This window comes from Carcharhinus amblyrhynchos, chromosome 9 (genome assembly GCF_965287045.1).
Source record: "Carcharhinus amblyrhynchos chromosome 9, sCarAmb.v2.hapA, whole genome shotgun sequence".
Taxonomy (NCBI): Eukaryota; Metazoa; Chordata; class Chondrichthyes; order Carcharhiniformes; family Carcharhinidae; genus Carcharhinus; species Carcharhinus amblyrhynchos.
In genome coordinates this window covers 71,651,139-71,676,566 of record NC_137332.1, presented here as the reverse complement: position 1 = coordinate 71,676,566, position 25,428 = coordinate 71,651,139, and the positions used below count along the sequence as shown (strand labels likewise).

General features: G+C 40.8%; 1 protein-coding gene across 1 annotated transcript in view; it reads right to left on the bottom strand.

Annotated features, from left to right (window-relative positions):
• The window catches only part of LOC145348581 (ral guanine nucleotide dissociation stimulator-like 1), a gene marked incomplete at its 5' end in the record, with an annotated part of 38,284 nt that overhangs the window by 6,883 nt on the left and 5,973 nt on the right, over positions 1–25,428 (bottom strand). Inside the window, 10 exons of the mRNA XM_080196770.1 lie at positions 1,843–2,244; positions 3,740–3,929; positions 9,361–9,450; positions 11,713–11,834; positions 12,407–12,439; positions 15,138–15,224; positions 16,591–16,680; positions 20,753–20,837; positions 21,789–21,892; positions 24,007–24,222. Coding sequence (XP_080052896.1) covers positions 1,843–2,244; positions 3,740–3,929; positions 9,361–9,450; positions 11,713–11,834; positions 12,407–12,439; positions 15,138–15,224; positions 16,591–16,680; positions 20,753–20,837; positions 21,789–21,892; positions 24,007–24,222 — 1,419 coding nt within the window. The remainder of the gene's footprint in view (positions 1–1,842; positions 2,245–3,739; positions 3,930–9,360; positions 9,451–11,712; positions 11,835–12,406; positions 12,440–15,137; positions 15,225–16,590; positions 16,681–20,752; positions 20,838–21,788; positions 21,893–24,006; positions 24,223–25,428) is intronic.

Genomic DNA, 25,428 nt, shown 5'->3' with positions numbered 1-25,428 from the left:
GCAGTTTTGGTCGCCGCACTTGTGCAAGGATATATTGGCCTTGGAGGGAGTGCAGAGGAGGTTCACTAGGCTGATAACAGAGATGAGGGGGTTGGCCTATGTAGAGAGACGAAATAGACTGGGTCTGTACTCGTTGGAGTTTAGAAGGCTGAGGGGGGATTTTATAGAGATGAATAAGATAATGAAGGGGATGGATAGGGTAGAGGTAGAGAGATTCTTCCCGCTTAGAAAGGATAACAGGACTAGAGGACCTCAAGATAAGGGGGGGAGCAGTTTAGATCAGAGTTGAGGAGGAACTTCTTCACTCAAAGGGCGGTGAATCTCTGGAATTCTCTGCCCGTTGAAGTGGTGGAGGCTACCTTGCTAAATATATTTAAGTCACGGGTAGATAGGTTTCTGATAGACAGGGGAATTAAGGGTTATGGGGAGAAAGCAGGAAAGTGGAACTGATCCACTTCAGATCAGCCGTGATCTTATTGAATGGCGGGGCAGGCTTGAAGGGCGAGATGGCCTACTCCTGCTCCTATTTCTTATGTTCTTATGTTCTTTCTCAAAGGAAGTAGATTTTAACTAACCCAGTCTCTGTACATTTATGGCAATACTGATTACAAGTCCAATCTAGTAAACCTTAAATGGGGCAATTCCTTTCAGCATTCATGAGGCATGCTGCATTGCAAATTTTCAGTTTGAAACAATAATTTAATTTGTTGACTTTATTCAATCTCAAGTGAAAAATAATTTCTACAATAGCTCAACCAAACTGGGTCAGGAAGACTGCCCTGAACAGCAGCAGAATTGAAATAGTTTCAACTTCTAATGGTTGTCTCGTCTTGGGTGCAATATCAGACACGAGGTATGTCTACAACTAATATGTATAATTAATTGTTTGTACACACCCGAAATGTCTCAGTCCAAATGAAGATGATAGGCTAAATTCCTCCAATCAGATCTGGAGATTGCATATCTGTTTGATATAGTTAATTGCCATCTTCATCGTTTAGGAAAAAATGTGTCAAATGACAGCTGCATGTATCTGTTTGACTAACTTCACTAAATTATTTGAGTGACTAGAGGATTAGTACAAAGATAGGTGAGGTACTTAAGATTTTCAAAAAGATGTTTGCTAAAGTACTGCACAGTACAAGCAACATTGAAGCCACTGGGATGAAAGAAGCAGTGGCAACATGGATACAAAATCGGTTAAGAGATAAAAGCAGTGTGATTAAACAATTATCATTGGTAATTAAATTGTACCCTTTCACCACCTCCATTTTTGCTTTGCTCTCTTCTATTCTCTATCCTTTTAAATTCCATGCAAGCCCCAAAGGAATGCCTGGCAAAAATTAGTCAATTAGCCAACAGGAGGACCAGAGCTACCCATAGTTAGTCATGCGGTAATCAAGTGACTTAGATTTCAATTTGTATCTCTTAACTGCATTGTTGCACAAGGGGTGAGGAAATAGTACAAATTAATCACAGCTCACCCCTTAAATAAACATATTAAAGTGCTACATCTTGTTGTGTTCTGTATTGTTAATGAATAAGGACATTTAAAAAAAGGCTCCAAACTCACACAAAATGCGACAACATTCTATGAAAAAGCTGAAATGGTCAGAGCGCACAGGAATCAAAAGCTTCAGTGACATGGAAAGTAGACAGTGAAGTAGCACTGGTCACAGTCACACAAGTCATCTTGAGTATGACTGTGCGGTAACAAATGGTTCCGAGGCCAGTTTTTGCCCTCAAAGATAAATGTCCTTTTGCATTTCTGTCTATACTGGCAGAAATTAACAACCTTTATACAGCATGAACATGAATAAAGAAAACAATCCACATACTTACCAAAACGCTTTTGTATAGATTTCCATCGTCATTCTCTAGGCTGACCCAGATGATACAGCTGTCTTCATTCGGTTTGTCGAGCATGGGACCTGCATTGTAGGAAGTGACTGAGGCAAAATGGTTGTGAACCATGGTAGGGTTGGGAAGTGGCGGTGATACTGAGGACCATGCTACTGGTAGCCACAATCCTGGCGGCCACGATCCTGGCAGCCGCCATCCTGGTAGCCACAATCCTGGCAGCCGCGATCCTGGTAGCTGTGATACTGCCGGCAGCGATTCCGGCGATGGCGATACTGACGATGCTGGCGATGGTGGCGGCGGCGATACTGGCGGCGGCGATACTCGGAATGTAATTCCCGAGGAGGAGGAGGTGTCCGCAGAAGAGAGGGATTCAGATGATTGCTGAATTATTTTAGAAAAAAATTGCCAATGATTATATTTCAGACAGGTCCTTCTTCCCCGTTACATCTATTTGGACACAAACTTTCTGCCATTCCCTCAGAAGAGGGGGCATTGCGGACACAACAGTTTGGCCTTGAGGAATGCACAATTTCGAGGTAGTTATACTGAAATCCTTGTGATTCTTCCCAGCTAAAAATCAATGCTGATGAATGATACCATCTAATGTCTACTAGTCGCCAAGCCAACATTGGCAGTTATCATTTAGCACATATGTATAAGTGCCCGGTGGGCCATTACATTCAGATATTTAAGCTATGCTTAAATCGTCAAATAGTCCCTTTGGGATTTTGGTTTACACACTGTTGAGCACTCCCATACTCACAGGAATGTTATCCTGCCTGCCTCACCTGGTTCCTCACTTGCAGCACCCACTGACACTGATTGAAATGAAATACATCCAGTGGTGATGCTTTGTGCAGGTGGGGCAAAGCACCAGAAAAGGAGACAAGACGACACAGAAAGATAGAAGGGAATTAAAAGCCAAATCACTCTAATGCAGATCTTGAGATGCAGGGTACTGGCAATGCAGTAACATTATTGGAGAGATGGAATACAAGGACTGAAAAAGGAGAATCTATAAAGAGGGAGGGTATTTTAAAACTTCTGAATTACTGAAATTTCCAAGGAACAAGTCATCAACATATTCTACTAAAAGTGACGATCCAGGTCATTGATAATCTCCCAAGAAATATCACTCACCATTGGAGAATATGCTGAAGAATAACTAAAGGTCAAGTGCAGAAAAGAAACAAAGCAGGCAGTCAGGAGGGACTCTGATGTACAAGCAGAGCTGCATTGCTTTGTTGCTATTGGTGGAGTAGTTTGTTAGATTTTGATCCAAAGTGCTGTTTTTGTGGACTACACACTTGAAGTTGTTATGGTCACAACAGCCCGTGTGTTAACTTTACCATAAAAATCAGCCTGCGCTATCAAAGATGTTTCAAACTTAAATTCATGATATTGGTTATTACTGTGACGTGGATCTGCCTCTGTACATATTTAATAAAATCAATGCAAAAGAAGCTCGTATTTCATATGAACAAAATCAGTTTGCATTCCATGCAGTTAATTATAAATCTTCTGGCATCTGATGGCTTTATAAACAACATGGGTTGAATTTTGTTGAGACTGAAGTCTCACCTGCAGATCTGAAACTTTGACCAGTGCTGTAATCTGGGGTTGCATATTGCAGGCAGAAGCCAATTATGAGGCTGTCACCTTAAATACATTCAAATTAAGGACGATAGCTTGTTCCCAAGAGGTGTGTTAGCTCAATCAGATAATATGTGCCCATGAAGAAAGGCATGCTGCGTTTGGGCAGGCAGAACCAGTGATCAGGTTAGGTGTTGGTGAGCACCCTTGTATCCCATTGATAATCAAAGTACAAAGTACAAAGAACTCCCACAATATGTTTTGTGAGAAATGCCTCTGTCACCTTTTTCTGGGGTCCTTCTTGAGCGTAAGCGTACGAAGTGCAGGGCTCTTCACTTTCCAAACTGCTGGAATCTGATGAAACGCTGACCGACTTGATGCTCTCTGCTGAATTCCCACTCTCGGGGGGTTTAGGCTGGTCGGAGCACTTAGTTGAAGTGCCATTCTCATTAACATCTCCTCCTAGAAATAGGCTGCACAAAGGAAAAGGATCGGTCAGTAAAAATACTAAAAGACTATTAAAAGTCATTGCATTCTACAGAAAGAGTTTACAGCTGATTAAAGTGGCACTTGGTTACCCAACAATGGCCCAATACATGGACATATTTTGAAGTAGTGGTACATACTCTTTCCCACCCCATGGTTGATTATGCAACTTATTGAAATAAGAACAGATGAATGGCATGTTGCAGTGGTCACTGCTGCCTCAGCACTGTTGACACTGACAGTGGTGGCAGGGCATACATCAGAGAATTCTGGCCTGAGTTGTCCTTTGAAACCTCGAAAAATTCTTCCAAACAGGGTTGACTTGTATGGTAAAGCTAAAGGTGAACAGTGCGGCCTCAGTGGTCGCCTTCTTTGTCATTAACCACATGGGGTCTACTACATTATAAACCCGCATAAAATCTTCACAACACAGCCCATATTGCCTGTCTGATTTCTTGTGCAGCACTATATGTATCGGAGGGAGAAAAAATGCATTTATGAGGTGAAAAATTGAGGCCACTAATATAAGCATAGCACAATAGGACTGAAAGTACAAGCGTTATGGAAAAACCATGACTTTTGAAGCCAGAAAATAGGGTTGTCTTATATGCAATGTACAGCAAAGGGCTTGTTTTGTCATATTTAAACAACAGATTTTGGATGGAGAGCAAAACAGAATCCAGTCACTGAAGCTGACAAATCTCAGTGTAGAATACCCAGGAATTGCCTGTCACCCTATGTTCTCCATTGGTTCTGCAAGATTGCAGTGTTATCTATATGCAAATTAGTGAACTTCATACTATTAGTCTGTGCAAAAACTCCGGAAAAGTTTATTTGTTGAATGAGTTTTTTTTAATGATAATCTCAATAATTACTGCTAAATATCCTCAGACCCCAAAAAGCTGGTTATTTTTTGCAGAATGTCTGGTTTCGTGTGGGGGGTGGTGGTGGTGGGGAGAGAGGAGTTTGCAGTGTGGATCTGATGCATAATTAATTCCTCACTGAGATGGAGGTAGGAGAATTGCTCCCTGAAGTCCCTGGGCAGTAATTGCTTCCTGCGGAGATCTTCCCTCTTTTGCTGGAAAAATCCATGAGGTTTTTTGTTTTGTGTGTTCAGATGACACTGCAGCCTAGACTTTTCAGTGTATTATTCCAACCCTGCTATTACTCTCTTGTGTGAAAATCTGGTATTAAATATTTAGTGCACAAAATTTCCCAATGTGTACTTAATAAAATTCATCTTTCAGAAAAAAATAAGGGCAAATCACTTACTTGATAGAAACTGCACAAAAAACTTTTACAAGGATGTACACAGGAACTTGCATTTACATCCCATCTTTATGGTGGTTAAATGTTTCAAAGCACTTCATTGTAGTCGGGCAGATGACAGATAAGATTTCTGGAGGCTCATGGTGGGCACACACAGAACAATTTAGGATGAAGGATCTAACATGCCGAGGAGTCTTTTGCCAATTGTTATGTGGAGGGGAGGATGGAATTCAAAGATGATCAGAAACAAATCAGCAGAATCTCTGTACAGGTCCCCCAGGGCCAGAGAAAATTACAGAGCTAGGTACGGGCAAAGGAACAGAAGGATTCCGGGAAGTAGGATAGGAAACCAGTGGAGGTTGGTGAGGGTATGATTCAAAAGGAATCAGAAAACAAGCAACAGATTTTGAATGAGATAAAGTTCAGGGATCACATAGTACAAGGGGTTAAGGCATCTGAAAAAGTGACAAAAGCATGAATGAGGACTTCAGTGGTAGAGGAGGCACATTTTACATGTAATGTTGGTGACAGTTGTAGTGATGCAAACATGTGTAAATATAAAACTTGGAACAGACTCAAGCCAAATGGTCTCCTTCTGTACCATAAGTGGCTAACTCAAAATGAGCCTTAATGCCTGGTGTCCTCATATTTGCAATTATAAAAACCAGGGCTATATTTCCTTGTATTTAGACAATCAAATGATTTGATCAAAGTTTAAAGGGGAACTGTGAGGTAGACAAAGTAGTATTTTTGTTGGCTGAAGAAGTTCAGACTGCCTAAAAATTAGAGTCAGATCTGTCAGGAGTGAAATTAGGAAACACTTTCATATGGAAAGGAAGACAAAATTTGGAAATCTCATTCAAACAGAGACATAGAAGATAGGAGCAGGAAGAGGCCATTTGGCCCTTCATGCCTGCTCTGCCATTCATCACAATCATGGCTGATCAACCTAATCCTTTTTTCTCCCCATAAGCTTTGACCCCACTCATCTCAAAATGAGGGTTGATGCTGGATCATGCCAAAGGTGAGGGGGGTGGGGGAGGGAAGAGTTTGATCACAAATCAGCAATGACCTTACTAAACAGCAGAACTCAGGCTCAAGTAGTTAATTGCTTAATTGTAGCGGATCCTATAGTTTAATGTCTAGGAGGTGAAACTGGGTTCTGTGATATTGTGGATCTGAGTTCAACCTGAATTAGCAGTGGATCAGCATGATGGGAGTCACAGTTGAAGTGCAGGATGTAGACAGTCAGATGTAGTCAAGCTTTAAGAGGCTCTCTCTCATCTGTGAACTCATGTCAAATAAGCAATTAGACTGTATAGTCAGTGTCACACTGTGCAAAACATGGCAGTGTACAGGATCCCAAGGACATCAATTAATATCGTTTATGTTGGAGGAAGGATATATGTTGATAAAAAGTCCTCAGCTGCTCTTTGAAGAGTACCATTGGATCCTTCACATTTGAGAGAGTAGATGGGGACCTCCTGTGGAAAAGTCTCATCTGAAACTGCACTTCTGACAGAGCAGCACCTTGTCGAGCATTGCACTGAGAAAAATCAGCGAGATTATACGCTTAAATCTTTTGAATGAAACTTGAATTTAGTTCTCTGACTGGGCTGAGTCAAGGCTAACAAATAAGCCACATGAATGCAATTAATTTTAATAGGAATCAATGCCATCTGCCATTAGACAATCAGAGAAATAAAATTGTCACTATAAGTAGCATGTTCTTACTAGAGCCAGATGAAGCAGAACAAAAATGAGACCCATTCCTAAAAGGTTCCAAATGCAATATTGTGAAAAGCTCAACGACAACAATTATGGCAGTGTTCTGGCATGATAGGACCAAATAGGCAAAACACAAAACATCTAACTGACAGTTAATGCTGTTGCACAAAACTGTTGGCAAATGTAGTGGGCCATGTTCAGTATGTCATTAGTTAAAGAAAGCAACAGCCAAAATTGTTCAGAACTTCTGAACAGGCACTCACAGCATTAGTCAATAATTTGCTTCAAGGATCTGCAACAGTGGGAATGACTGAATATGCCCACTGGCTGCTCCAATTTTTCATTCCCTGCAGCTTGGTCCATGGAAATAAGTATAAATACCAAAATAGCTGCTGTGTGACACAGATGGCTGGATGCAAACAAAAATGATTTAGCACTACAGGTGCCTGGAGTTGACAATAGGCATTAAGTATTATAGGGGAAGCAAGAAAAGACAGTTTAGAACCTGTGACATCAAATAAAGAGTGTTCATTCTGGTTCTTGGAGCGTGACAACAACTAAGCTACAATAACCAACATAATACAGGCATCAAAGGCTCAATAGCCGAATTTGCAGATGACACAAAAATAGGTGTGACAGTAAATTGCAATGAGGAAGAAAGAACCTTAAATGGTTACAGATGGGTTAGGAGAGTGGGCTAAAATGTGGCACATGGAGTTGAATGTGTACAAGTGCGAGGTCGTGCATTTTGGTCAGAAAAACAGGAAGGTAACTTATGACCTAAATGGGGAGAGACTTCAGGATGCTCTGATGCAGAGAGATCTGGGATATCCCATTCATGAATCACAGAAAATTAGCATGCAGGTACAGCAGATAATAAAGAAAGCAAATGGAATGTTGCCATTTATAGCTAAAGGAATAGAATAAAGACAAGGAAGTGTTGTTGCAACTATACAAGGCATTGGTGAAACTGCACCTGGAGTACTCTGCACTGTTTTGGTCTCCTTATTGGAGGAAAGATGTAGTGGCATTGGAGGCAGTTCAGAGGTTGTTCACTAGATCGATTCTAGAGACGAGGGGCTTGCTGAATGAAGAGAGATTAAACAGTTTAGGCCTATACTCTCTGGAATTTAGAAGAATGAGGAGAGGTTGAGAGGAATGAGGGGAGGTCAAGAGGAAGGGCTAGATGGCCTACTCCTGCTCCTATTTCTTATGTTCTTATGTATACAAGATGATAAAAGGTTTGGATAAAGTAGATATGGAAGAGATGCTTCCTCTTGTGGGGCATTCTAGGATGAGAGGTTACAGTCTTAGGATAAGAGGTAGCAAATTTAAAACAGTTGAAGAGAAACTACTTCTCACAAAGGGTTGTGAATCTGTGGAATTTGCTACCCCAAAGTGCAGTGAATGCTGGGACAGTGAGTAAATTTGAGGAGTTAGACAGATTTTTAATTGGCGATGGGTTGAAGGGTGATTGAATGGCGGAGCAGACTCAATGGGCCGAAGAGTCTAATTCTGCTCTGATATCTTATGAACTTATAACATGCAACTAAAGCCAACCCAATTATATAGAAAGATGATATACCAGGCAATCAATATATGTTTCTCTGCCTTGACTTCAATATTCTCTATGACCAAAACAATCACAATTTGCAATACAGACAATTTGCAAGGTACAACACAGTAGGAAGGAATGATTCTCCCTCAACCTCCACATTGTTTAGTCCTTGCCCATGTGGAGATAAATAAAAGATGGTGCTTTACTACGACAGGGACAATCTGAGAACAAAATATCTTTGTAATCTTGATGCACACACACTTGCATGTTAATTTGTACATTTGATCTTCAAACATGAATCACCAGTGATAGAGTTGCAGATTGATTTGTTTTGCTGTTTGCTGATCCGCATAACAGTAAACTTTAAAGAACATGGAATGTAGATTGGATTTGCATTCAAATAATCAACTAAATTCAGTTTTTATTATGTAGGCACACAACTATGCTCAAAGCCGTTTCATTTTAATCCATTTTTGAGATTCCTCCTCTCAGTGCAAATTTGAAAAGGTCTAGCCATTTATACACTGGCTATCATTTGATACATAGGAATTGCTAGGCAAGACTATCTGGTCCAATCAAATGATACAATGATAATGAAGTCATTGATTAGTCATTAGCAATCAGCCTATGTCAATTAATCGACAACAGATATAGGCTCGAGGCGAAAACAACCCCCAACGGTTATCACATTATCTCAAACTAAATTTTATCAACCACCGAATCTTCACACTCCAGTAAAACAATATTGGCCACAAATTAAAATATACATTCATGGTGTAGCTGATGCACATCATGTCTGTCTATTGGTGCTTATTTCAAAGAAAGCAACCAGATGAGATACCTTCTCTGTTTATGATACTTACAGGCTGAGGCATTTCGCTATACGCTTTCTGAGTTTTGGTGATGTGGATCTAACATCAGGAGTTGCCTCTGGCTCACAGGACACACGATAGCTGCAGGATGGCAGATAAACATATTTCACACAAGGTCCATTTAAAAAAAGTGATGTCTTTGCTTAATATTCAATATTCATTAACTTAATATTTTGAAAAACTCATTTGTACAAACAAAATAATTGCACAAATGATTAATTTGCTTCCAAAAGGCACTTATTTTCAGGCAGGAGAACACTGCACTTTGATTAATGATTAACTGCTGGTTCTCGCTACTGGAACTGCAGTCTTTTGTACTGCATGAAATGCAGATGGAAATGAATTTAACTTCATGTGTCAGACATTCTTAGAAGACAGCCACCATTACCATCGTAGCCTTTTTGTGGGACACACTGAAGGGAACAAAATCTTCCAACCTGAACATGAGGTACAGGAAAATAAAGCAATAGTAAGTGCACTAGTTAGCATTAGGCTGCAAAATCGCCAGCAGTTCCTGGCCTTATCTGTATTTTCACATGAAGGTAAAGTCGACATAGTCCCAGATGACCAAAGACTACTTTCCCCTTGGATGGAGAGTATTGACTGGTGGTGATTTAACCAGAGGATTACCACACCTCGGGCAACAGGCAAGGTTGAGAAGGCAAGGACTTCATTACTGACCTCAGCTAATATCGGAATTGGACCTGATCTGTTGCTGTTGCTCTGCATCACTAACCAGCCATCTAGCCAACTGAGTTAAACTGACCCATGAGTGCACACAGCTGATGGTGGGCAGCTACCTATTGTTAATGCAAGGAGTTGGTCCATCATTCACTGAGTGACTAACACTCATGTGCTAGGAGTACAGATACCAAAATGAGGAGCAGATCTTGTTGACTGGCAATGATGGGAACAGACAAAACATTAAAAGGGCAAAAGTTTGTGCTGCCAATGTTTCGAGTGCAATCTTCCCAAAATCAACCAATCCATTCCAAAAAGGAAAATAGTAAAAGCTTCCCCCACCCACAAAATGGCCATACTCCCAGCTCAAATGAATCATTCCAGGTAATGGCTCAGCAGGTCTGTCTGCAGCCTGAGGTGGTGTAAAAGGTGCAAGAATATTTAAGCTCATTTTTTGTTCATTTACTAAGAAGCCAACTGTTGCAATTCAATGCAACTATATAAAAGCTTTCTACAAGTCCATTTCAATTATTTCAAATCCCAGGAAGAGGATGAGATATTGATTAAACTTTGGGGTTTTTGAGATAATTAATAAAACAGCAGTACATCAAGGAATACTTTGAGGCAAATATTTTGTATAAATTTAAACAAAAAAATCACTTTCCAAAATGCTGGCCAATTGTGTGCGATAAAAGTCAGTGGTGCACAAACATGTTTGAGCAGAAACTTCAGAAAGTAGCACAGTTTACATCTGGACCAGCAGATGTGTTCAAAGTAGAAACTCAAAACATGGTTTCTGAATCAGGGTCTCATTTTTTCCTATAACTATTGGCTTATTCGTTTGGTGCATGTTACTATATACTGATATAAAGACATGAATATGATAGCAGTGTTTGTGCATCTACCCAAAATGATTTGGTTGAGTGAGTGGAAAAACTGGCAAATGGAATTGAACCTGAAGTGCAAGTTGATGCAAGGGAATAGGAAATAAACGGGAGGGGTAGATGAAATGCAATACCTCGGAGTCCATCCCACGGGTCGCTGAAGGTGGCAATACAGATGGTTATGATACAGAAGGCATATGGAATATTTCTGTTATTGGACAAGATATAGATTGCAAAAGCAGGGATGTAATGCTGGAACCCATATAAAACACCAGTTAGGCCACAACTCGAATTATGTACCGTCCTGGCTGCCATGTTACAGGAACAACATAATTCCTCTGGAGTAGAGGAAATTTACAAGAATGTTGTCAGAGCTTGAAAATTGAGGCTATGAGGAAAGTCCAGCTCCCCCTAACGGAGAGGTCAATTACCAGGGGACACAGATTTAAGGTGATTGATAGATGGACTTCTCCACCCAGAGCATGGTGAGTGTCTGAATTCTTTTTGGTAGAGGCAGATACTTTCAGGTTATAAGCCTGGTACCTTTTTAAATTAGTTAGGCTACGGACCAGTTGCTAAAATGTTGGATTAGAACAGGCGGCTATTTTTTTAAAAAAATCTTTGAGCAGGCACAAACAAGATGGGCTGAATGAACTTGTGTGCTGTATGGTTCCCATCACAAAACTATTTATAACAGGGAACTGTCAAGCTCACTAATGGTGGAAGATTATACAATCATTGATGGTTTGATCAGCACATGCTTGCAATACCCTCTTACCTTTCTTTGTCAGTCAAGTATTGTTGACCGTGAAAGCATTTTAAAAACTTCTGGACTGGATTGATGCTGTAATTGTTGCAAGCAGACTGCAACAGTTTAATTTGTGATATTACCTCAAATTCCTAAAAAGAACATGGAAAGAAACATTGGAAGTTGAGATTTAAAGCTACTATAATTGCTGCTGCTTTACCGGAGTCATTGATTTTAGAATAGTGCCAAAACTATTTTAAAACATTTTGTTTGCTAGATTTGATGCATAGTGAAACTGTGCGTGCCTTTTATATGCTCTGTTTGAGACCAGTACTTTCTACTCACCTGACGAAGGGGCAAACCCCAAAAACTTGTGGGTTTACTGTCAAATAAACTGGTTGGACTTTAACCTGGTGTTGTGAGACTTCTTACTCAAATTAACAGCACAGACATAGGCTATTTGGCCCAACTGGTTGTGCGCTGGCATTTATGCCTCTCCTGTCTTCATCAGACTGCAAACATTCTCTTATTCCTTTTCCATGCATTTAGCTTTCTCGGAAAGACAACCATGTCAAGTTCCTCCTTCATCCAATTTTTAGTGACTTTTATGTTTCAGACCTGGAGTTTTGGATTTCTGCTTCCAAACCCAATAACAGAGGCATGCTCCCCATCCCCCCCAAATACAACTGTCGAAGTTTTGCTTGGTGCAATAATTTATACTAACCTTCCGTCTCTTCTCAAAGTTGATCAAACCATTCTATATGAGACAAACAAGAACAGCAAAAATTAATTTGACTTGTCGAACAGTCAGATCACACTACAAGATTGTGAACTTGAAAGGATACTTAGGAGTGAAATCCAAGTCCTGTAAACCTGGCTCCAAATTAAAATGTAGCTGTGTACAACACAAATAAATGCATTGCACTGACAGGTCATTATTTTGCAAAATTATACAGAATCCTCTACTGCAGTCAAATTTGTAAACACCAAGTTTATTATACAAGTAGGCAAGCTAGGGGAGATAGTGGCAAGCGCTGCTGTCTCATAGCAACAGGGACCTGGGTTTAATTCCCGGCTTGGGTCACTGTGGGGAGTCTGCATGTTCTCCCCCTCTCTGCATGGGTCTCCTCCAGGTGCTCTGGTTTTCTCCCAGAGTCTGAAAGACATGCTGGTTAGCTGCTTGGGTCAAGTTAAATTCTCCCTCAGTGGAACCGAACAGGTGCCAGAGTGTGGCGATTGGGGGATTTTCACAGTAACTTTATTGCCGTATTATCGTAAGCCTATTTGTGACATTAATAAACTTAAAGTTTAGAATGCAATGGAAAACAATGTCCAATTAACAGAATCTTACCTGCGCAAATAAAAAGTGTGCAATTTATATAACATTTTTAGGCTACAAAATAAATCGGGCTACACACAACTGGCTGCTTTGTGAATAAGCTGCATGCAAATCACCAAGTGATTGATCCATAGTACAAAGCATCAAATCAAAGCCGTGCATGTACTGTCTTTAATGTGCTTCATTCATTCGTCTCATTAATTCTTTCATTGTCTTTTTGATTCCCATCTCCAAGCAACTTGCACTACAACTGTAATCATAGCAAAGAAAAAATCTCAACATGTTGTAAAGGAGGCTGGCTAGAGTGAATGTTCGACCCTTAGAGGATGAGAGGGGGGACTTAGTGGTGGGAGATGAGGAAATGGCTGAGGCCTTAAATAAGTTTTTTGCCTCGGTCTTCACGGAGGAGGACGCGAATAGTTTGCCGGATATTAAAGATAGAAGGATGGTAGGAGTTAAGGCCTGAATGCGATTACTGTCACTAGAGAGATAGTGCTTGATAGACTAACGGGACTGATGGTGGACAAGTCCCCAGGACTGGATGGAATGCATCCCAAAGTTCTGAAGGAAATGGCAGAGGTGATAGTGGGTGCCTTAGTGATTATTTACCAAAATTTGCTGGATTCCGGGGAAGTGCTGGAAGATTGGAAAACGGCGAATGTTACGCCGCTATTTAAAAAAGGTAGCAGACAAAAGGCAGGGAATTATAGGCCGGTTAGTTTAACGTCTGTAATTGGAAAAATGCTTGAATCCGTCATCAAAGAAGAAATAGCAAGGCACCTGGAAAGGAGTGGTTTGATAGAGCAGACGCAGCACGGATTCGTTAAGGGAAAGTCATGTTTGACGAGTTTATTGGATTTCTATGAGGATGTGACTAGTGAGGTAGACAGAGGGTAACCAGTGGATGTGGTGTTTCAAAAGGCGTTTGATAAGGTGCCTCACAAAAAGTTGCTTCAGAAGGTTAGGGTGCATGGAGTTGGGGGTAAGGTGTTAGCGTGGATAGAGGATTGGTTGTCTAATAGGAGGCAGAGAGTTGGTATCAATGGGTGCTATTCTGATTGGCGGTTGGTGACTAGTGCAGTGCCGCAGGGATCGGTGCTGGGGCCTCAGCTATTTACCATTTATATAGATGATCTGGAGGAGGGGGCTGAGTGTAGGGTGACGAAATTTGCTGATGACATGAAGATGAGTGGAAAAGCAAATTGCGCGGAGGGTGTGGAAAGGCTGCAGAGGGATCTGGATAGGCTGAGCGAGTGGGCAAGGACCTGGCAGATGGAGTACAATGTTAGCAAGTGTGAGGTTATCCACTTTGGCAGAAATAATAGTAGGAGGGATTACTATTTAAAGGGTGAAAAGCTGCAGCATGCTATGGTGCAGAGGGACCTGGGGGTCCTTGTGCATGAGTCACAAAAACCCAGTCTGCAGGTGCAGCAGGTGATCAAAGAGGCAAGTGGAATGCTGGCCTTTATAGCGAGGGGGATAGAATATAAAAGCAGGGAGGTCTTGCTGCAACTGTACAGGGCACTGGTGAGGCCGCAGCTGGAGTACAGTGTGCAGTTTTGGTCGCCGCATTTGCGCAAGGATACTTTGGCCTTGGAGAGAGTGCAGAGGAGGTTCACTAGGCTGATACCGGAGATGAAGGGGTTGGACTATGAAGAGAGACTAAATACACTGGGTCTGTACTCGTTGGAGTTTAGAAGGATGAAGGGGGATCTTACAGAGACGTATAAGATAATGAAGGGGATGGATAGGGTAGAGGTAGAGAGATTCTTCCCGCTTAGAAAGGATAGCAGGACTAGAGGGCACAGCCTCAAGATAAGTGGGGGGGAGCAGTTTAGATCAGAGTTGAGGAGGAACTTCTTCACTCAAAGGGTGGTGAATCTCTGGAATTCTCTGCCCGTTGAAGTGGTGGAGGCTACCTCGCTAAATATATTTAAGACACGGGAAGATAGGTTTTTGACAGACAAGGGAATTAAGGGTTATGGGAAGAGAGCGGGAAAGTGGAACTGATCCACTTCAGATCAGCCATGATCTTATTGAATGGCGGGGCAGGCTCGAGGGGCTAGATGGCCTACTCCTGCTCCTATTTCTTATGTTCTTATGTAAAGAGACTTACATCAATATAATCTGGAAGAGCAGTGTCCAACATAATTAGATCAGTTAAGAAAGTCCCCAGGTAGGGCACAGTTCCCTGCATCACACCCTATAAAAGAGGAGCAAAATTGTTTAATCCATTTTAAATGCATGTCACATTTCCTAAACATACTATCCATACTTAAAACCGCTCCCTTTTGTACGTAACTAAATCAGTTTGCAACCTGAACACTTGAGTCTATTTAATTACAGATCATACCATGGGATGGAAAGCTAGAGCTGGATCTCCCATGTTGAGTTGATCAATATCAATCACTTGAAGGTTGGGAATTCTCTCACATATCAGGGGTTATAAATAGATTACCCATTCTTGCTAATGGTGAATATTTAAGTGATAAGTAATTATGTACAAAACAATAATAAAAATGTAAACAGCGTTGGTCAAATACAACATTTGCCAATATTAACCCCAAATTACCACTTAATTGTAAGTGCAGGCAAAACATTATATTATCCTCCATCACTTTAGTTTCTTTTTCTCCTTTGTTACCAGAAATTCATGGCTGGAACTTCTCTTCATATGGTGATCTTGAGGATAACCTTTGGTATCTTATTCTATCAAAAGGCACTGCAGTCCTTAAATAATGATCAGATATGCAGCTTTCCAGAAGGAGCTAATGGTCAGCTATCAGCAGTGCCAACTAGTTGTGTTATTTTATAGCAGAAAGAACACAAGTAACAACTAGAGTAGACCCTACAGCTCCCACCATTCAATAAGTTAATAAGTGACTGTCTTCAACTCCACTTTTTGGCTTGATTCTTATCTCCCTTGATTTCCTGAGTTCAAATCTATTGATCTTCAACCAAGTGTCCACAGCTCTTCCGTGTATAGATTTCCTGCCAAATCCTCAACCTTGCATTTCACTGAGATTCCATCTCATTCTTCCAATCCAGTGCATTGACCTGCAAAATCTTTCACAGGATTATACATCCATCCCCAGAACTAATCCATTCAGCCTAACAGACTTGAGCTGACACTAATTACCTATTTCTGTACGGAATTTAGTTCTTTCTTCCTTATCCTAAAATAGGTGACCAAATGGGAGCCCCAATTTCTACCCTTGTGAACATCAGTATACTCAGCAGTGATTGAGTCAGAATACTGCCTTTACCCTTTAGACCATGACGAAGATTCTGCCCATACTAGCTTTGGATCATCTTAAATGTGGAACAATTTAGATCTCAAATGATACATTGGTTGTCAATACATGATTATATTTATAAACATCAGCACCGTCCCAATAATTATAGCTTTTAAAATGCAACCAGTCAAACAGCAACAGTGGCGTCCTCATTGGAAATAGAAAGGAGAAATGGTTAATAGCCTCATTTAGAGCAAAGAATTACGTAAAGATGAATCACTATTTGAATTCAATCTGAGAACTGTTAAGTCTTGGAATGACTAGATGACACACCATTTGTTTCTGCATCTGTAGCCATTTCTGACCCCGCTTTTGGTTATCTTTCACACGGCTGTCAAGGTTTGCAAACTTTAAAGTTTCTTCCTGAAGATTTAGGAAAAAAATCAATTATGAACTCTGGCCAATGTGACACCAAGTGAGATCTTAACCCCAAAGCCTCGTGTTTTTATAAATTACATAGCAAATCTGAAGGCTTGTGCTAACATGTTGGGCAAATTCCAATTTCAACCTGCGATATTTTGAAGTGAAACTGCAATTTATCCCATATTGAGAACCAAATGAACACAAAAGCTGATCATTAATGCCAGTCTCAGATTAGAACACAAATGAGAACACTTTCTGGGTGATGCACTCGAGACTGGATCGCCTGTCGACGGCAGAATTAATTGCTCTAATTTTGCGGCGTGATGTAATTGAGGGCATTTGAATCGCAAATTCTGTTTGTGATTTTGTTAGAAAGGTCTGTTTCTGATTGCCCTCGAGGTGGTGGCAAGCCATTCTCTTGACAGCTGCTAGGCCATTTCAGAGGGCAGTTGAGTTAACTATATTGCTGTGGATCTGGAGTCACATGTAGGGCAGACAAGATAAGGATAACCAATTTTCTACCCTCAAGGACATTTGTGAATAAGATGGGTTTTTACAACAATCTGATAAATTCAAATCAATAGGCATGAAACTAAATCCCTAGTTTCTGTGGTCGGATTTGAACTCATTTCTTATATTTGCAGGTGCCACAGGCAGAGAGTTGGAGAGAAAGGAAAACCACACCTTCTTTTACAGCTCTAGTTGTCATAAAGCAGGCAAGTTTAAAAGGTCCAGCCACATTGGGAAAGACATGGAGAAGGTAAGTTTGTAAGACAAGTGGGTAGAATTGGGGAGCAGCAGGATGGGGGTTGGGTTGTCAATGGTGGGGCTCAGAGTGAATATTGTACTTTATAGTTATCCAGAAGTTAGAAGTGGTTTTAATTCTGACTTCTTCTGGGAAACGATTGTAAGACAGTTGGAACCAAAGTTTGCTATTTATATTGTACTTTTGGATGGCTCCCATTGCAGGGTAATTGCAGTTTGAAATTTTTACCTAGGGTTTCTGGGTGGGGCTGGGGGGTGGGGGAATTCCCCAGCAGACAGTTATGAATCTGTGGCATTCCCTGCCCAGTGAAGCAGTTGGGGCTACCTTGTTGAATGTTTGTCTTTAAGGCAAGCATAGATAGATAGATTTTTGAACAGTAAAGGAATTAAGGATTATGGGGAGGTGGAGCTGAGCCCATAAAAACATGAACCATGATTTTATTGAATGGCAGCTCAGGTTCAAGAGGCCAAATGACCTACTGCTGCTCCTTTTCAAATGTGCTTATGGATCAGGGTGCCTGACAGATTAGTCCTAACAAAAATATTACACAGTCCTCTTCGAATTCAGAAGACAAATGCTTTGACTACCTCCAAAATTGATTAGGAATTAAGCAACAACCCATGCTTGATTATTTTCTGCTCTGTACACAATGAAGCATGTGGGATAATTTGGCACCTCGAAATTTATAATGTAACTAATCACTTTATCAGTTGGAGAAATTAAGCATATTAATCTATGAGCACAAACCATGAGCACAAACATTAGGAGAGTTTGCTGAAATTTTGATTCAAAATAAAGCTTTTCAGAACATTCCTCAAGTTAGAGAGAAGCAGGGAGAAACAAGTCAAGGATGAGGTACAAAGTTGGACTTAAGGCTAGTCAGAAGTGGGGTGTTGGAAGTATCCAATCAAATGTAAAGATTAAAAATTGCAAGGACACTGGGACTAAGTTGATGTGGGACACAAGATGCTGCAAAGAAACAAGTGGTCTTGGTGATGGAGTTCATGTAGGATATAGGTCTAGATAAAACAGAAAGCCAAAGTTTTTCCACTGTCCAGTTCAGTCTGAGCAAAGGAGGGAGCTTACGGCAGGAGTGAGAAACAATGGCTTCCTGATACCCAAGTGATGATAAATATGCCAGGATGTACTATTGTATGTACAGATGACATTGGAGTGCCTTAATATTTTTTAAAACAGCACGAGACAAACTGAACACTTCCTGCAACCCACAAGTTACGAATTTTGGGATTGTACCTTCTTCTTGACTAATATGTTGACCATTCAGCCCAATTATTCAACTGAAAATATGCAGGAAAATATACAGGGAGAAGCAAAATCAGGTTTAGGCCTCCTGCATGTCATTTACTAGGCCAATCAGCTTAATCAAGTAAAAAACAACTTTGGAAGCACTTCAAGATAAAATCTGTATCTAATTTGGGGTTACAGTCCCCCAGAGATGGACAAATGCTTTATGAGATCACCATTTTCTTCAAAACACAAGTATCAGTGTTGATTGTTACAATATTAGCATAGATTTACTGCCTCCCATCCTATTGGACACTAATTCAAATCAAAGAAGACATGTTTGAAAGGGAGTGCCTGAGAGTGGGGAAATAAAAATGCTCCTCACGGAGCCAAGCACTAAAAACAGGCACGGTGGTGAAAAGGGTAGAAGGAGAAGAATGTAGCTGCAATTCCTAGAAGTGCAACAACATGTGCTTGAGCTGAATCATGTTCTTTTAGAAAAGGCAAAATCCATTCAGATGAACTGAATTATTGTCACACTGCCAAAATCTAGCAAGCCAATAAATAGTCACATCAACTTTGTACAACCACAGCATGGCATTGCAAAATCATGTCAAACACATATTAAAACAGGCAATCCTGTCAAACCCCTCAATTTGACCGAATGCATTTTGGTCCTTCTCAGATACCGAGAGTTAGGTGTTGCAAGCCCTATCCAAAACATGGTGAGTGTGCATTCCTAGTTGGGCTTGTTTTTTTCTGGTGGAGGACTCTGCTATACTTGGCTGTCCACTAGAACTTTCAAAAATATCCTGGCAAAATCATTAACGATCATCCAATATTCTTGATAAGCACATCAGAGAAAAGGAGTTGTTATTCAACTGGTCTTAGCTCTCAATGGGAGGCAGGCAAGGAAGAGATAACAAGAGTTTAGGTCAAATATGTCCCTCAAAAAAACTGGACTAACAAATCCAGAGCCACTGGCTGTCAAGAGGCTTAGGAGAAAGAAAGAAAAGGAAGCTCTTGACAGATACCAAAGGCTCAGTGCTATGAAGAATCTAGGAGGAGTAAAAAAAAAGTGTACAGGTGACCTTAAAAAGAAATTAGGAAAGTAAAGAGAGGGCATCAAGATATTGGTAAGTAAATCAAAGAAACCCAAAGACTTTTTCAGAATACATTAAGAACTAGTGCAGATAAAAGAGCAGGACTCACTCGAAACCACAAGGGTGTGGAATAGTGGGGGTGGATATTCCTATGGTTCTAATAATAGTGGCAGGGTTTGGGAACTCACTGGTATTGACAAGCGATCCTCTAACTACTTGCATGTACACCTATCAAAATTACAGATCAAGAGCTGGAAAGTGGGATTAGACTGATGGCTACAAATCAGCCAGTATGGACACAATGGGACGAGTGGCCCCTTCATCACTGTAAATTTCTATGTGTTAATATTTCAGTAATTCAGTATTCCTGGAGTACGTGGCTCTCTTAAAACAAAATAAAAGCACAATGTTTCCAGATGCTGTGATTGGTGTCTGTTTTGATACAAACTATATGAAATTAGGTCACTATAATTTGAAATATAACAAATAAAGCAATCGGATTACAAATTTGCCCCAGTTCTCATGCAACAACTAATCCTTATTATAGAGGACAAACAAGAAAAACAGGTAAAAATTTAACAAATAAATACTTAAGGGAACCAATCGAATCTGTAACTCTTCCACTTTGGGTTTTAATTACATGCCCTCAGTGCACAAAGCAAAAATCCATTGGCACAAGTCTCACTTTATCCTTCAAGTTCAAATTTCTAAGATATACTTAGGTTGTATTCTTGGCAGCATACCCACATTAAATGTTTATTAAAAAAGTTAGCATCCGACAGGCTTTGAATGCTTAAGCCAAGCCAGACCACCTAGTACACTTATTGCTTCATTGGTTGACAACATTCACATGCAGTCAGCCACTAGTTTAACTCATTATAGATACTATTTATTACTTGCTTTAAAACATTGAACAGCTCACTAAAATAGATCCATTGAGCCACATGCAACATCTTACCTTCATTAGCAGGTCTCTACTTGTCACAGAATTATTTTCATTGAAGGATATATCTGAAAGCTCATGAAACATTGATGTACTGTGCCTAGTCAAGAGAATGAGACAAATTACTCATGAGGGAATAGAAGGAGATTAACTAATGGCTGCCAAGGACTCCAACATCTACAAACAGGTAACAAATACAATGGAGGATGATGAGCATTTTGGGAGTTTTACAGAATTTAATGTTAATGAATCGGATTAGCTATCCTTTGGCAAATATTATTGGCAGCAAGAGAAACTGCCAAGAAACTCAAAAATGCAAACAGGATTAAATTGTCTGCAGCACAGAGATAAAAATTACATGTGTATGCTCTCAAGGGTTTATTGCACTTCCTCAGGAGATAAAAGACTGACTTTTCTGTACTTCCAGCATTCTAAATGAAATCAATAAAGAGAAAAATGCTGGAAAATCTCAGCAGGTCTGGCAGCATCTGTAAGGGGAGAAAAGAGCTGACGTTTTGAGTCCAGATGACCCTTTGAATGTTCAGCTCTTTTCAGATTCCAGCATCCACAGGAATTTGCTTTTATCCACCGTCTTATATGGCTGGCACAGCATCATTCTAGGCGAATTGTGGCAGGTTTTATCTAAGAGCAGATCAGTTTGGGAGCACAATAATTTAAAGTTCAAGCTGAACAGCTTTATTAAGAATCGGAATTCCTACAGTGCAGAAGGAGGCCATTCAGCCCATCCAACCTGCACCAATAACAATCTAATCTAGGTCCTAACTCCATGGATTTATCCTGCTAGTCGCACCGGACACCAAGGAGAAAAACCACGCAGCCACAGAATGTGCAAACGCCACAGTCACTCAAGGCCTAAATTGAACCCAGGTCCCTGGCACTAGCCAAAGGAAGATCAATTCTGACAATTAGCTAATTATTAGGAGTGCACAGCAAGTACCTCTGGTAGTCTTACTGACACACGTAGAACTTGCTATCCAGTACTGTATGTTTATCAGAAATATTTCACAGCTACTGTGGAAAAGGAACTTACTTTGATATGAATGCCCAAGTCTTCTTCAACTTGAATATTTGAGTTGACTGCATTGCAGACACAATCGCATACAGAGATGAAAAATTCTTCAAGATCCTACATTCCTGTTGGAAAACAAAGGAGTTCTGTGTAAGTAACAGCAGCTCCCATTTGCTGACAAGAACAGAAGTTCGGCTGTGAAAATAACAGCAGCAAAAACAAATTACAGAAAAACATTGTCACATTTCACGCTCGTTACTCCCTTATTTTTCCTCTACCACACTCTCTTCAGCTGTGGTCAGATGGTGTGTTTCAGAGGAAGAGGGGGAAGGGGGGAAGAGGAGAGGGGAAGGGGGAGTGGGGAAGCGGGGAGGGGAGAGGGGAAGAGGGTATGAGAGGGGGAGGGGAAGAGGGGAGGGAAGAGAAGAAGAGAGGGGAAGCCTCTGCCCATTTTGTTAGGCTGATGAATTGGTGACAAATATTGTAATTTCTAACAAAGAGTAAAAAGGGTAGTACAGGCAGCACAAGATAATCTTTTAAAAAAAACATATAAATCAGAAAATTGAGTACATTTTTATTGACTACATTTTGACTAAAATAAAACTGTTGATATCCAAGTTAGCTGATCTCAACTAGGATAGCAGCAGCAGTGCCCACCATACACTTGACTCTACAAAAGGAAGCGGGAGAAATTAAATCAGTCATAATTCCTGCTCCCGAGGGCAGGAAACAGGATCTGGGACTGTTGCCAGGTTCCAAAACCACCTGGTTGAGAGGCTGGGTGAGGGTTTGTGAAAATGTGTGATTTTTATGGAAGTACCCACTTGAAAAAGGCATGGAGACAGGGATCCCAGGCAGGCTTTCAAACCTAGAGGGGCATCAGCCTTCCAGCTCGAGGGGAACAGCCAGCTGTTGCCAAGGATAAGTAATAGAAGGTGTTTCAAAATGGAAAAAAAAACAAAAAATCTGATTTCATTATAGATAAAGCAGCAAAGGCCACCAACAGGATGGGACTGCCTCTACAGGGTGGCCTTTGGTTGTGCTAGTACCCAGTTAGGCAGGGAGGACCTGTCTGCCTACCTGGAGTATACATGCGAGACTGCCACTGGGTGTCTGCCAGGCTGCAGCCAATTGAACTGTACCTGTCATGTTGTGAAACTGGAGACCGAGTGGAAAATCTCATTTAACCTCCTGTCAATGATCTTAAAGAGCGCAACCAAGGTGGGCACCCTTGCTGAGCCTCAAACCCACCTTCCCCAAAATGAGCAGGAAAACAGAATACCAAACTGGCACTGATAATTTTAGACCCAGTCTGCCTCTATTGCTGACCTAAAAGAGGACCTGCTCCCAATCTCTTTTAATCCCCCCATCCCCTGCCTCTGCGTGTGATGAACAGCCAATTTGGAAGATGCTGGAGGGAAGTCACTCGGGCATGGGGTCATTCACCAGCAAGAATTGATGGAAAGGAAGAATAAAATATAAACATTAATTACAGCCAGAAGGGGAAGGGATGCAAAGTACAAACTGTAATACTCAACTTCATTGCGGAAATGCAATTAATAACCTGAAATCAGTTTGCATTGTTCCTTCACGTGACTTGTTAATATTCAAATACAAGCATTAGCAGAGGCATGACCTGTTAGGTACATAACACCAACCTCTTCCTCTTTAGACATCCTGCAGCTTTATTAACTATTTGATTTCGTTGAGGAAAAATAAAGCCTAGGTTGAAAACTGGGCAGAGGTCTTGACCCAGAGCTCAACCAACAGTGGCTTTAGATCTTTAAAAACGCAGGGCAGTCACATGGCCGCCATACATTTCATATAATTAAATGATGCCAGATTGTGATATGACTACAGGATCTCTAATGCACAGGAGCTGGCAAACAGCTTCTGTAATAGGTACTGCAAATTAAGAAGGGGCTGCTTACTCAGCTTACTCTGTTATTTGCAGCCAAAGGATACAATGTTCAGCACATACTGGGTTTTGTTTACAAAAGCAAATTATACTGATTTCACCTTCCAAACTCACTGTGGGAATTATGATTGCCATAATTCAACATTCTACAGAAGCAATCAACTTTTCTTTGTCAAAAACCTACCTCACTGCTCCTCCCTCACCCACTATCCATGAGGTTTTCTGTACTTGTTAACACCCAACCCAAATTGCTTGCATGCGGCCTTCCACATCCCTGTGGGATTTTGCCTTTTGCATAGAGATCGATAGACAATGTCATACCTGAGCAATGTGAATCCACTTGTCAATTATTTTAGCCCTCTGCTGTGGTTTCGACTGGAGGTCCTTTAATATGGTACCAATGACACACTTAGTGACGAGATTGAATTGAGTGATGGTAGCCTGGACTGTAGGTGCTAGATGTTTGATTTCCTTTTTGTCCCGTTGGGACCAGATGTATCCCAGGCAATGATGGGGGACCACCTTTTTGAACAGGTACTGATCAAAAATAAAAATGAATACTAAAGATGTTTTTACTACCATAGACCTTTTGAACACTAAAGTGCAAACAAAACTTGCCCAGGTAATGGTCAACCAGCTTCACTGCTTTGTACATTTAAAACTAAAATACAAAGGTTAGACAGTGACAGTGTATAATTCTCACAGATATAGGCATTAGTGGAGTGAAACATGCAGGATCTGTTCAGCTGCCTGCTAACATTGGATGGTGTATATATGAGTGGCTAATCCAATACCACATAATTTGCACCACCACCTGAGACAAATTTCTACCCCATAAGTGAGTGACGGATTATTTTTGACCAGATTATCTACTTTACAAGAGCCTCTCACACACCAATTAAAATATTTGGTAACACTTAATGAGATCTTCAAATTAAAAGGTGAGAGTGAACCACAACAGCTACAACTATATTACTCAATCATATGGAGATGGGATTCAAGACATAGCCAGAAACAAGGGGCAATATTAGGAAGGTTTACTAAAACCTTAGTCAAAGATGTATGTTTTAAGAAAGGCCATAGCAGGAAGAGGCAGAAGAGATTTGGGGAGGAAATGCAAGCATGGAATATAGGCAGAAAATACTAGAGTTGGAGAAGTAGTGAATTTGTGCTGATAGGATACAGTGTCAAGAGTTTTGGAGGAGCTCGTGAAGAGTTTTGGATATGGAAATGAAAGGCATGAACAATGGCTTCAGTGGAAGATTGGTTGTACTATGACCAAAAGCAGGCAGTATTAGAATTGAACTGAATTCTTTGTGCAATGGGGTTAAAAGTGACACTTCTGCATGCTGTAGACAGTTTGTTTTTAATCAGAGATAGTGACTGGGAAAGCATGCAGTTTCTAGTGCCAGCTGAAGATGGACTATGCCTCCATTCTCCTCCATGATCAATGCTGGGAAATTTATGGCTTGTTCATGCACAACTGAATGAACTGCCAGTCTAACAATGCAAGTGACAAGGCGAAAGGTCAAGAAAAATGGCAGAGAGGTAGAGTTAGGCATCAAAGTGCCTGTCGAAGCTAACTCCCATGTCTGCAGATCATATTGCCAGAGGCAGCATGTAGTTGAAGTAGGTGAGTGGGTTCAGGGTGCTAAAGCAGCATGTACTTTATTACCTGGATCCAGTGATGTTTGGAGAGGAGAATAGCTGATCTGGACTAAAGGAAGCCAATTTATAGAATGT